Genomic DNA, 14,134 nt, shown 5'->3' on the forward strand with positions numbered 1-14,134 from the left:
CCTGGGGTTAATCGACAACAGAGGAAATCTCTGGGGATTGGTCCAGATCCTATTTTCCAACTTTTTAAATATGTGTGAGCTAAATTAAGGCTTGTTGACGAGATCCCAGCTTAATTTGGCACAGAATATAATTCAACATCATCCTGGCCTGTGGCCACACGAGCATGGGGCTCGATGAACGTGCTGAACATAAACGGGGCACTTTACAGCCCAGATAATTTTGTATTCACATACTGCATACTGTATTTTCTGCATCAAGACAGTGGGGCAGCTCTTAATAGGATGCCTTGAGGGTCTCTTCTGCTCTCATAATCAAGGTTGTGATGTGAAGAGTCACTTTTTGAATATTCCCACATCATTTCCATACACTGTTTAATAATTCACTCCGAATTATGAGCAATGTGGCAATGTTTGTAATACACAAAACTGGGTCTAATCACATTCTGAATTTCATGAAGGTGCCCTGGGCATTTCATTTGACATATTCATGCAGCACGTGCAGCAGTCACTTAAGACTTGTAAGTATGCTACATAGATGGATGTAGACGTTGGATGTTGACCTTGTTTTAAATTGCAAATTAAAGCATAATCGTTGACTTGTTTGATGTGTTAGCCTTCGGAAAATTACTCGAGACTTCAAGTTGTCATGAATAAAGATCAAACCGAGGATGATGTATTTCCAATTAAACCTCTTTTTTTTCTGTGATTCTTGAAAGTTGAAAAAGAGGGTCACTATATGTCTAAAAGTGAGATGAAAAGTTCCTAATCTCTTCCAGGCTCAAGGAAAATCTGATGTCTGTGTTTCTCACCAAATTAAAAGAAGAAAAAAAATACCCAAGCCATCGCTGTCCCAACAAACGTGCATACCATGAACATTGCACAGAGGATTGTTCATCTGTTAATGAAGGAGAATCATTGGAGTTTCAATATGGTCCAGGAGACATGATTTGAGCTGCTGTTATTACAGAAACTCATACGCATGTGGCAAATTCAAATGCGTTTGCTTCTCATTTAGAACCATTTTGCTGACACAATCTTGAGGAAAAAAAATCTCCTTTAATATAGCTCTTCTGCACCTCATTAAAACAGCAACCTCGCCGAATGATTCTTCACGAGCAGAAATATAATTTTTTTTTTCCTCCAGGTTTTTTGACATGTAATGGCAGAAATGGAAAAAGGTTTTATTCATTAATATTCTTTTTTTGTGACAGCTAAGTAAAGAAGATGAGTAATAAAAGTGCAAATTGCCTAGTAGAATTTCACATGAAACAAAAAGTTATCCAAATGTAAAAGCTGAAATGTTAATTCTCTAAATACATTTTTAGAAAAATGGACAAAATATATGAATTCTTACATGAAAAAGCTGAAGTCCACGTGTTTTGCCACTTCTAGGAAAATATCACTCAATTTGAAACAAGGTATATGAAATAAGAACTTTTATTCATAATATATTCATACTTGTACACAAGTAAAATAAAATGCATATCTATGGTTCCATCGCAATCTCCATAAACAAACTGACAGCATTTCTTTTTTGGTAAATGCTACCCATAAATCCTTTCTTTCATGAAAATAGAACTAAAATCAGGGGAGGGAAAACATTTGATTTTGAAAACATAAAAAAAACCAAAAACATTACCCAACAAATGCATGATTTTGAATAAATAACAGGGGTAGGAGATCATTTATCTTCATTAAACAGACCAAACATTCTTTGTGTGCTTGCTTTCTCTGATTTCCTATTTCATTTTTTGTTGTCTTATTTTTTATTCCCCTCCGATGGTCTGTCTAAGCAGTAAAAGCTTTTGAGAAGGAAAAGAGAGGAGTCTCCAAAGTGTAGCTTAGACACGGTACAGTTGAGTACATAGAGAACAAACAATTTTGGGCACCAATTCATTATTTACATTAGATCTGTAGTGTTCTGTAAAGGCATCCATTTTGTTAAATGTACTCTAACCTCTTCATTATTTGTCCTCGTCGGGCAACATCGGGTCCACGCCATTCCTCTCACTTTTCAGTCACTGCCTGTTTGTAGATGTCACTGCATCTTCTGTATCATTGTCATGAGCATCAACATTCTTGAGTCCTTTTTGTTCACAATAAGATCAGAAGTTCTAAGACATGGCTAGAGATATCCAGGTCATGGGAATGAAGAGAAAGCGCAACACTTGCAAAGAAGAACCCCGGCCTTTGATGCAGTGGGCATCTGATTTGGGCTTTTTAGAACACTTCTTTTTCTTTTTGTTTGACACTGTAGATGACTCCATATTGTCTATAAGGTCAGGGTTTAGGTTTTCCAGAGAGTTGCCCAGGGTGTTGGACAAGGTTCCAAGCGGTCCGTCGTTCTGCTTGTGCTGAGTCTCATTTTTTGTTCTTTCCTGCTCTTTATATTTAGTCTTGGATATGTTCTCCTTGTCCTTCAAGGGATTGTTAGTAATTTGGCGGCTTTTTCCAGACAGAATAGAGGACTTGTCATTATCTCCAAGGCAGCACCTGGGGACAGTGTCCCCAAGGGGACTTTCAGTTGAAGGGAATTTCCCAGGCTGTCCCTTGGAGCTGAAGAGACTGGTTTGGATTTCAGGTGTTTCCACGCATCCCTCCAAATCTTCACTTTTCAGTCGTTTCAGATCTTTCCCGGCCAAGAACTCAGGAACGTAGCACTCCAACTCAGAGCTGGAGCCTTTGAAACGTTTAAACCAGTCCCATAAGGTCCTCGCCCGGCAGTCACAGATCCACTGGTTCCCATTCAAACGCAGATACTGAAGAGAAACCAGCGGGTCCATGGTCTCTCCTGTCAAGACGGTGAGATTATTGAAGAACAAGAACAAGGATTTCAGCTTGCCCAGCTCACTAAAAGCTCTCGGCTGGACATAGATAACCCGGTTCTGGTGTAGCAGCAGCCGATCCAAATTGATTAAGCCCCGAAACATGTTGTCCGTTACTATTTTGATCTTGTTATTGTGTAGGTAAAGATAGGTGAGGTTGGCCAGGTCCAGGAAAGTCTCATCATGGAGGGTCAGAATGTTGTTGTCCTGCAGGTAGAGGTACTGTAGGGAGAACATTCCTCGGAACACCTTGACAGGGAGCTCTGACAGGCCACACCTGTGCAAATGGAGGGTGTGCAGCTTGGTTAAGCCCTGAAAAGCTGTCGGGCTGATGATGCGGAGGTTGTTGTTGTCCCCAATGTCAAGCTCCTCAAGTTTTTCCAAACCGGAGAAGGCCCTGGCATCAATGTGGCTGAGGTTGTTGGAGTATAGCCAGAGAACGGTAAGGTTGTGGCAAGAACTGAAGCTTGTGGACTGCACCACCGTCAGCTTGTTGCTCTGGAGGAATATCCGTTGGCTCCGCACGGGGATCTCAGTGGGGATGGAAAACAGTCCTTGTTGTTGGCAGGCCACAGTGGGCTTGGGCTCACTGTAGCACACACACTTGGCAGGGCAGCTGTCAGTTTGAGGCACAAGGTTCAGCCACATCACCAGGAACAGGAGTCTCCCCCCTATGGAGACACAGAATAAAAAACAAAAACAAAAGATCAGTAAATAATAAATCAAAATGATTAAATAAAAAAACACAGAAAGCTTTGGAAGTAGATGGCTCAAGGTCAGATCAAGTGCATACTCTGTTGAAATAATTGTAGATTTTAATCCAATAGCAAATCAATCTGATATGTATATAAGCAGTATATAGAGGTATTTGTGCATTTATGAGTGCTTTGTAAGGTATGCAGTAAAGTGCAATAATGTAAATTGTAATATTTTAAAATACATTCTACTTGAATATAGTCAGGTGTATTATTTTAACTACGAATTCCTCATTTATAGCTACATTTGCTTAATAAACCAATTGTAATTGTGCACTTATTTGGATAAATCTTGTTCAAAGTAGATATATAATACAGATAAAATGAATCAAACACCTGCTGTTAACTTAAAGCTTTTGTTTTACTTGTATTTGACCATAATTTCAGCAACGTAGCAATAGTTGCACTGAGTACAAATCTTCAAGACTTTTTTCCTTCTACGCCATGATTGAACCTGAGATAATGTGACTGTGAGGACGAACTTAAAAATCGTGTGAGGCGGTCCTGATATGGAATTAGTTTGCTTCAAAGCTTTTGACTTTGACATTTAGTCTGACAGACAGCGATAACTTAAGATACCAAAGCAGGGAAATTGAGGCCTAAGGCCAATGTGGAAGGAGGGCTAAAGTGACCTGGCTGGCTGGGCCCCTGAGCAGCCACGACTGGAGCTTTTTAAGTGCAGCGTGAGGATGAGATATAGACGGGGTGTGGTAGCACTCAGAACAAGGCTCGTTAAGATTCTTGTTTGCCCTGAAGGCATCCATGTTTAAAAATAAGACATATCCTCCATTTGCTCACATGAATTATTTCTGTTTGTCCTCTTGCTGTGGTTCAGATAAGCTTGATACACACTACGGTCATGACCGGAGTGGGCCAGAGTCACTGTATGTATGACTTGTTACAGGTGCTCAATCTAGAGCTTGTGTGTTGTTTCACATGCATCCCTCATTCAGAGGTGAAGGTGTCAATGTGTCACAAGCATGTCTGCTACCATCACATGGCAGCAGGCATTCCAATGAATCTCTGCAGCTCCGGTTCTTACAGAGGAGTTCCAATCTCTGCCTGCATGCACATGTGAGGAAATCCCAGGCTTGTGGGAATGAAAGGTACTGAAGGTCTTTTCTCACACCTCCCTCTTCTCATTCCCCTGCAATGTGTTGTGGTGCAGCTCATCTCTGGACCTTGTTAAACGGAGCTCTGGTGTGGCCTGACAGCAGCCCTCTGCTGCACTTTCCCTCCAATCTCCCTGCTCAGCCGTCAGACAGCCACCGGAAGGCTGTCAAGACTTTCCACTCTTTCTGCATCGCAGCACTTTTCCCTCAGCACTGCCTAACAATAGCAATATTTTATCGCACAGCACGCTCCGCGTATCTCCTCCACCGTCTTCTTTCCTTTGCCCCCCTTCTCTGCTGTCTATTCATTAACAGGCTATTTCCTCCCACGCACACGGTGTCAAAGCCCGCTTTCTTCAGCTCTCGGCATAATATGTCTTGTCTTTGTTAGCATCTGTTGAATGACAGCGTAATCCTCACAATGTCAACTCCATGCCAATATTGTGTGTATGTGTGTGTGTGTGTGTGTGTGTGTGTGTGTGTGTGTGTGTGTGTGTGTGTGTGTGTGTGTGTGTGTGTGTGTGTGTGTGTGTGTGTGTGTGTGTGTGTGTGTGCGCTCACGAACAGCATCTGCATCACGCTGAAGACATTACCATATGTTACGCCGATAAATCTCACAGTCGAGCCATCGCTCAATTATCCCATTCTTTCATATTCAAATGTCACCTCGGCATAACCCCTCACCTTTCAATTCACAGGCAGCTCGTGTACCGCTTGTGTTCACACCATAGACTGGTCAACACTTCCACCTCATCCAACTCAACACTTAGCTTTGTTGCATGGCATTCAGAAAAAAAGAAAAGATTTTATAGCAAGGAAGTGATGTTCATAATTTTTTTCATGACAGTTCTTGAGCAGATTCGAACAAACAGAACAAGGTCACAAAAAATGAAAAGGAAAAAAAAAAACATCCCTTATCGCCGTTCACCAGCATCGGTTTCAACACTTAATCTTCTCCTATCTCCTGTGTCAACACGTGGCTCAAAGCCTCTTTTTAGACCCTACTAGTGGTCTCTTTTAGGAGAGCTGCATCAGTGTGCAATAACAATCTTAACTCCATCTAAGAGGAGACAAGCTTCTTTGTTTTCTCCTAAGTGACGCTTCTAGTCCCTTTAGCTTTGTATAAAGTACATCAATTTGTCGCCTCCCTCTTCTCCAAGACAAGAACCCTTATTTATGACCAAATTCTGCCACGAGATGCTGGGTTCAGAAATTACAGGGTACCAGTGTATATTAGTGACAGTCTTTTTGTTGGACAAATCATAATACATTTGTCAAAATTATAAAAAAAAGCCTGAGAAAATGTGAATGCTATCATTTCAGAGCTGGATCTTATGCCCAAAGTGCTGGAGGGTGCTTTATCCAGTTTCAGGCTGACACTGTTTTTCATCTAGAGCCCATGCTGGTTTAACCGTGAGTGTACTTGCATGCACCTTTGCACTGATAGGTGCAGTGAGGTATGGTCTGGTGCTCCGGTAACACTCCACTATCATAAGGTGGCAGAAGGCAGCTGCTCTATCGACCCATTAAAACTGGTCTCTGAAACATGCTCATGTTATTTCTGGGGGCACAGATTACAGTGGACTATAAGAGGTGTAGCTGACACACAAGCTGATGCACACAACAGTCCCCGCCCCCCACAGAAAATAAAAAGATAGGGAACTATGGGTGCATGGACAGCAGGATCTATCTTTGAAGCTGAAGAGGGCATGGTTGATCCAATAAAGACAGGATCACTCAGGATGGAGCGGATACCACACATGGACAATTTAGAAGTTACGTAGCTGTTCCTCTCAAATGATTAAATCCATATGATTGAAACAATAGTACTTTGTTGAAGTTTCATCACTGTGCTCTTTCCATACTTCCCTATACAAAGCAGTATAGTTAGCCCATTTTACTTGACTTGAAAGTCTGTATCTTCATTCATATTATGGCCGTTTCTGAATAGGTCATTTGTTAAAAGAAGCTTTGTGTCCTGTGAACAAAATATGTCCTTTCTGCTACTTTTCAAATAATTGGCGTCAAAATGCACCAAGGTCCAAAGGTGCAGATGGCTCTGTCAGAGAACATGAAAGACACTCTGGGTTTTTAGATACCCGGAACTCTGTGATCATTTAGTATCTTATTTGAGATCTCTCTGAAGCACACTTTTACGTGTCTTGAGACACCAATGAGTTCCAGGTGAGGCCTCAACTTCCCAGACTAAATGAAGTTATGACTGTAATTTTCAAATGTAGTGAATATCTGACTACGTAGCATTGACTGAAATAATTGACTACAATGTATGCATATGTAAATGAAAACCTCTATAGCCTCTGCCAAAAGTGAGGTAAATTTTGCTTTTGATGTGGCAACATCAAATTATCAACACTAAATATCTTATTCATGTACAGTTTGAAAGCTCAACACTGGTGTTGTGGACTGGTTCAATGTAAGGGGAGGGCCAGTTTAGAGCTGCCACACTTTGTTTCTGGTTTGACCACATTTTTGAAATTGTAGTGCTTTTGATGATAAAGCAACACATCATAAAGAAATTGCATTTTTTCTACTCACATAGTTATACTAACAGATTGGACCTAGCCTCACTTGCCTACACTGACTTGTGCACCCAAATGTTGTTTTCTCTTGAGGTTTATTTTTTCATCAGGAGTGTCACATTTTAGTTCAGGGGCCACAAACAGCCCCAATTTTATCTGGAGTGGTCCGGAACAGTAAAATATTGCCATAATAACCCTTAGATTCAAACTTTAAAGTTTTGTGTTGTTGTTGTTGTAGCATAGACTATACGTGATGGAAATGTTTATATTTTGGCAATATCAAACAATTACTATCCTGAAAATCACAATATCAACATAAAGCCAATTCTAATATTTTTTTTATTGTGAAAAATAGTCAAATGTCCATAAAAACGTCCCCCATAGCTGTTGCATTATGCATATTTTTACAAACTCAACTGACAGCATGGCTTTGAGGCTAGTTTGATATCAGCATGAATAATATCATTGTTGTGTTTGCTACTCTTGAGAACAAAAAACTAATCTTTGAAATATTCACAATTTGCTTGGTGGTTTGGTAGCCAGATTGGAGGCTCTTGCAGGCCGCTTTTGGCCCACGTGAATTATGTTTAATATCCCTGCTGCAAAGACTGCATAACCTGTTCTTCATGCCCGGACAATGAATGTATGAAATTAAATTCAACGTGTCAGGTGAATGGTCATAAGCTAAAAGCAGTCATTACTGTTGATAAATATTGTCGGAAAAAAGTTCCAAAAACTCTCGTGTCCTGCTCTGGTAGTGGCCAAGGTCACTACATTCAAATGCGAAAACATCACTCGTCCAGCAGAGTGGTATGAGTGGGCGAAGACAGCCTTGTTTACTTATTGTAAGAGAGCATCATTCACCCAGGCTCATTTGCATACGTCCCTGCTCTGATTCCAAACAAACTCTCAGTGCTGCTTTGTTTTATTGAGAAAACGCAACATGCATTTAAAGGTTTTCAGGGAGCGCGATGAACACGGAGGCTATGTTGGGACAACACATTCAGACGGGCCTCCGATTCATCACGCCGGCTTTACTCTGAAGGGGTTGGGGATTGGGCAGGGACAGCAAACATGACAGTCTCATCCCCTTGGAACTGAGAGGAAGTGATGTCTCTGTCAGAGATGAATCGCAGTCATCCTCCACAGGGACCTCCTGGCCTCCTTCTCAAATTATACATTATTGTGTTGCTCAGAGGCAGGTTGGCATTTCATATAGTCATGATTCCTCCCTGTAAGGTCATGCATCTTGTACAAACTTATTCATGCATATATAAACTGTGCTTATATCTTGTTGAAATGAATAAGTCACAGAGGATGTATTCGATATGACAAGTTGTATGAATACATCCATAAATGACTTCCTGAGCTTAGAGTAATGAAGAGCTGTAATAACTTGATGGAAAATCATAAAGTCAGAACCACAGAGTTGGTCTGAGAAACTAACACAATGGAGAAAAAAGTAACAGTCAGATACTGAGACAATTCGTTTAGCATGTCATTTTGAATCTCATTTTGAAGTAAAGTGAGTATGCTCCAGTTTTCATCGAGACAATTTCAGATATGTGAAGACATAAATACATATCACAATTGTTGTGGTTGAATTGATCTTTTATATCAATACAGTGTAATTGTTGGAGTGTGTATTCCAAAAGCACATTTGAAAGACTCAATAAAATCTTTTACAAATGTTATATTTAAAAAGCCATGAAAGTGCAGTATTTTTTCACTTCAGAACTAAAGTATTATGTAGGCCTAATAATTTTTTTGCATTTATGATGAACTAATGCTCTCTTTCTCTCTCTGTCATTCTCTCTTTCTCTACCCTCTGAGGAAAGGTTTTCCGACTCCCACTATTTACTACCAGGTTTAGAAATCTGGTTTAGTTCAGGGGTGTCAGGCACATGTTAGTTCAGGGGCCATATTCCGCTCAATATCATCTTGAGTGGGCGGGACATGTAAAATTGTGCCAATAACCTTTAAATATAACATTTAAAATGTTTCTTTGTTGAGTATATGTAGTGAACATGTCGATATTTTCACAAAACCAAACCACAAGACGACGGAAAAGAAGTACAATCCAACAGGAAACCTATTAAAATGATATATTCAACTGCAAAAGAGAGTGAAATGTCCAAAAAAAACTTCTACAATAGTTGTTTGTTATGCATGTTTTTACGAACTCCCTTGACAGCATGGCTTTGAGACTGAGTGTGATTGCAACGTTTTAGCTATCTTTCATTTAAACATCACCAGTATCACCCGCTCTACTTTTTGTTTGTCTGTTGTTGGGTGAAACCCTCCTTTTCTGATCCAAACTTTTATTTTTTTAAATTTTATTTCTCTACTCTCTCCAGAGTTTTTGATAAAGTATTACTTCTGGAGAAAAAAAAGGTGAGAATTACAGAGTAGCCCAAAGTCACAGTGCCATGGCAGACCTGGAAAATATTCCATTTACATTTTCTTTGAACCTCTTTTTCCTTCATAAGCCTGTGAAAAGTTTTATTATGCAGAGGAAATGGTCTTCACTTTCAGGAGTGTCAATCAGTTGCAGAGAGACTGCCTGGCAGGGAATATTTATAGGGGAGATGTTATGTGTCAGGAGGGCACGTTGACCGTTCTATTGGTTCTGTATTTACCTTGTCATTGAAAGAGCAGCTCTTCAAAAGAGCCACTTTTCTTCCTTTACTTGATTCCCAATGCAATTAACCTCCTTCCCAAGTCGAGTCACATATTTTTCAACTTCAACATTTGACTACTTTTTGACCTCAGTTACATTCTCTGCTTGTAATGAGGGCGGCAAAATGTATCACTGACATAAATAATGTGTTGACTTGGTAATCGAAAGCCCTATATTTCTGCGTCTCCTATTTCATTTCCAACACTCCACAGAAGAGGGGTCCCACCCACAAGAAACAAGCACACAAAGACAGATTTGTCCGCTGGCCCTTCCAACATTGATGAACCAGATGCTAAGATCTTAAATAAAGATGCACACACCAGATCAAACAGGTTATTTAGGACATGACGGACTCGAGAGCTGAGCCGGAGTCCCTCAACCAACGTGGAAGCGTTGCATTCGTGACGGCTTCGACGACACAATTAGAAGATGAGCGGAGGGGGACAGATGAGGTCCTGTTTGACACACATCTGACACAGCACTCGCCCAAACAGATGGCTCATGAATAACTGAGGGAACTGGAGGTCTGCAGGCAGGAGGAGAAAAATAAAAAAAAACAGAGCCAGGTGACCATGTGTGTATGTAAACGAAAGGAGGAGGTGGAGGGAGTGTAGCTTTCCATGCATATGAGGATACGGGCAGTTCCGTCTATCCAGCACATACAAAAAAGGATCGATAGCAATGCAACACAGAGAACAGTTGTGTCTCAGCGTAACGGTGGTTGGCAGATAGGTACTTATGTCCCGCTACTGAGAAGTGACAGCGGTAACAATAGGCAGCAGGGCAGGCAAAACCCTGACAGCGAGAGAATGAGCTCGCAATCAGAGGGCTGTCGGATCGAATCCCCCTTCTACTGGCAAGCAATTGGAAGGGAAAGTGGAAGCGGAGAGTTCTCTCTTTCAACAACTGGCATCAAATTCCCATCGACCTCGCAACGATGCAATGATCTCCCAGTTGCTCAAAGTGTCGCTCAGCAGAGTATCACTCAACGTTAGACATTTGCAAAACCGTGTGTGGCCTATAAAGCTCCTTTACACATCAACTTTTTCAAGCGAAAATGCAAAACCTTCAACCACGGTGCCCAGAGTTAATGAAAACGCAAGTTTTTGAAAATGCTCTTTCATGCCATCTCATGTCATAATGATGCATTACATAACAATGTAATACATCTTTCCCTCATTATGTAATAATTCAAAAAAATTTAATAATCTAAAGTATTTTTCAATAAAAGTCTTGTATGCATTTTGTAATAACTTGTTATATAGTGGACCAGTTGGTACAAAATGTGGGTGTTTTACAAAATGTAATAATTTGCTGCATTATCTAATAAATCATTGAAATTACAAATAATCACAATGATTTCAAAGCCTCCTTTTTTTTTTTATACATTCTAATTAAGCTGGAATGTTTAATGATGTTCACTCTTGATGTTTATAGCATTTTGTTCTCTGCAAGCATGTGCATGTGGTTTAAAGCAAAATCAAACAAAAGTGTGAAATTCTAGCAATAGTTTCTTGAGGTAAATGTTGTAAATAGGACAGGAGTGTTATATAGTGGGCTCAGTTCTAAAGATAGACCTCGGATAAATATATTATACTGGATCCAGAAAAGTTGGGATGTTGCCCATCCATTCATAAATCTTCGAAATTGCTTTGTCTAACTCACAGTGTGGTGGACGAGATCACAGCTGACAATGGAGGAGAGGCAGATTATATACTGAACAGGTTGTCAGTCTATCACTGGGCAAACACAGAGACAATGACTAAATTTACTAGTGTGGCCAATTTAAATAGATCAAATCATATGCATGTATTAGAAAGGTCTGGAATCCCCACAGAAAAACATGCAAAGGGTGAACGTGAAAGCTCATTTTTCCTGTATCCTTATGATTTTTTTTTTTTTAAGAAATCATAGTTTTTAAGTAAACTTATAGTGGGAAGATAACATTTATTTGAAAACAAAAAGTTTGGAAAATACAGTCGTGAAGAGGTTCGAGCTGCAGGTGGATAAATTCAGAACCTGGGTTCTTTCACCATGCATCTGTACTATATGCACATTGTGCTTGGGCACGGTCTCTTCGAAAATAAGAAAGGCCCTTCCTTGAAAGAGACGTCACCAGGATCGGAACATATGCCGTTTCAAACCTTGTAAATATTGCCCGGCATTAATGAAGCCCTCACAGATGTGCAGATCACTCGAGCCATCTGCAGCGATGCACGCCCACACCGACACAGATGCTGGTTCTGGAGCTGTGAACTTGTAGGGTGCCGAATGGTTCTCCATCTCCTCCATCGCCCGGTGGACATGGCATTTCAAACATAGATTCATCCCACATCTGGAGGCTTTTCTTCACTGTATCAGCCCATCGCAAAGAAGGTCAAGTAGAATTAGTCACATCAAGATTTGTAACTGTTGCCTCTTTTTCAGCTATAGTAAGGTACGTTGTTCTGCACGGATTTAGCACTGTAGTGACAAAGCTCTTGCAAAACCTATTATTCAACTTCCATCATGTTCACCTTTCTTTACATCAATTAAATAGTCCACAGCCTGGATAATTGATAGTGGCTCCTTAGTGTTACTAAGTAAGGGACGGCAACTTGGCTGGTAGCATGCCTACATTTATCAGAGCATTTAGCCATTGAAAAGTCAATGCCTTTTCTTGTAAGTGAGAATAGAATAGAATTATTTTTGTTCCAGAAACAATGCGTTTAGCAGCTGTAGATGGCAATGCACAATGAATAAAACAAACAAGATTAAAAAAAAAAATCAATGTTGCAAATCAGATTTATACGATGGGAATTATTGCACATCAGTTCTTCTGTGGTGTGTGTGTGTGTGCGTGTGTGTGCGTGGGGGGGCTTTCTGGCTTGGGGGTAGAAGCTGTATTTTAGTCTATTTGAGCTTGTATGTCCTTTCAGAAGTCTGCTGGGAGAATAAATAATGGCCAGGGTGGGTGGAGTCCTTTAGAGTTTAGTTGACCTTCTTATGTTGCACCACTGATAACTGGAATAGACTTAGGTATGCTTTTTTAATGCCACAAAAGTGGATTAATTGCAGTGTGGTATAGTGTCACTGGATTATGGGGCAAAAAAATAAATAAAAATGGCACATTCCTCACGACACTATTGTGAAGTTGGCAGCCGACCAAGCGGCAAAAACTCACTGTGAAATGTTGCGCAGAAGGCTCAGAGGGTCGACTCTACCCGTGAGGTTTCTGCAGAATGGCGCCGATCCAGTTTCATGCCCGCCTCCACATGTCACAGACATGGGCAATTTCCACATGTGAAGCCATGTAAAATGCATAATTCAAGTAATGTAAGCTGGAAATAATGCCAGCATCTCCCGAGCACAAGCATGTGGGGGTGTCCGGATGCACTCCTTCCAGCCACAGAAGACCGAAAATTCGGAGTGCCCTACTTTGGGCTTTAGTGCCGCGCGGACTGCCAGTGGTGCAACCAAGCGTTTTTAGCTTAACAGAGTGTATAAGGCTTTATCTTATCTACACATGGCTGGAAAGGAAATAAATGAGGGTAGCTGCTACAGTACATGCCCTGTGTGTCCAGAAGTTGCTTAGCTCTCAGGCAGACTTCAGCACAGGTGTTAACAATTTAGGAGGCAGCTTTTTTTTCAGTGGAGAGAAATCAGTGTGTCATGCAGTACTTAAACAGCTCTTCATGAAAATCTGGCCAGAAAAGTAATACACAGCTATGAGGATTTGAGGATATAACGTACATGTATCCCAACCGGGTGATTTGACTGATTCTAAGCCGTGAGTGCTCAAGAGCACTTTCGACGAATTAATTAAGATGGAGGTTTCTAAGGAAATTATTACTATTAAATTTCATTGAGAGTGGCTTTCTGTGACAGTATTAGGCTTCAATGTAATGTTTTAGGTAATAGTTTAGGCTATCTGCGATTAGCCCTGCATATATAAACATATTCTGCAATATTGATACTTTAAATGATCTTCAATTTTTGCTGTGCTAAACACACAGTTATGCACAGAGAATAATGCTATAAACATAACCAATGTCTCCAATGTTACCAATGTTTTCACTTGACAACATTGTCATGTAAACAGGGCCTCTGCTAACTCAATGTAAGATGATTGCCCTGTCATTCAGTAAGACAAGAAAGAAAGATTACTCTACTGCCATAAGCATGTTTGATAACTTGATTATCTAACTTGTTTCCACAGCAGACTTCCCTGAGTTTTGCCATG

General features: G+C 40.5%; 1 protein-coding gene across 1 annotated transcript in view; it reads right to left on the reverse strand.

The window, feature by feature from the left end:
* Positions 1-1,440: 1,440 nt before the first annotated feature.
* Positions 1,441-14,134, reverse strand: part of rtn4r (reticulon 4 receptor) — a 56,200-nt gene continuing 43,506 nt past the window's right edge. The window contains exon 2 of the mRNA XM_080500194.1: positions 1,441-3,496. Within this exon, the coding sequence (XP_080356320.1) occupies positions 2,115-3,496 (1,382 nt within the window). The 3' untranslated portion in view covers positions 1,441-2,114. The remainder of the gene's footprint in view (positions 3,497-14,134) is intronic.

The sequence above is a fragment of the Blennius ocellaris genome, assembly GCF_963422515.1.
Source record: "Blennius ocellaris genome assembly, chromosome: 7".
Taxonomy (NCBI): Eukaryota; Metazoa; Chordata; class Actinopteri; order Blenniiformes; family Blenniidae; genus Blennius; species Blennius ocellaris.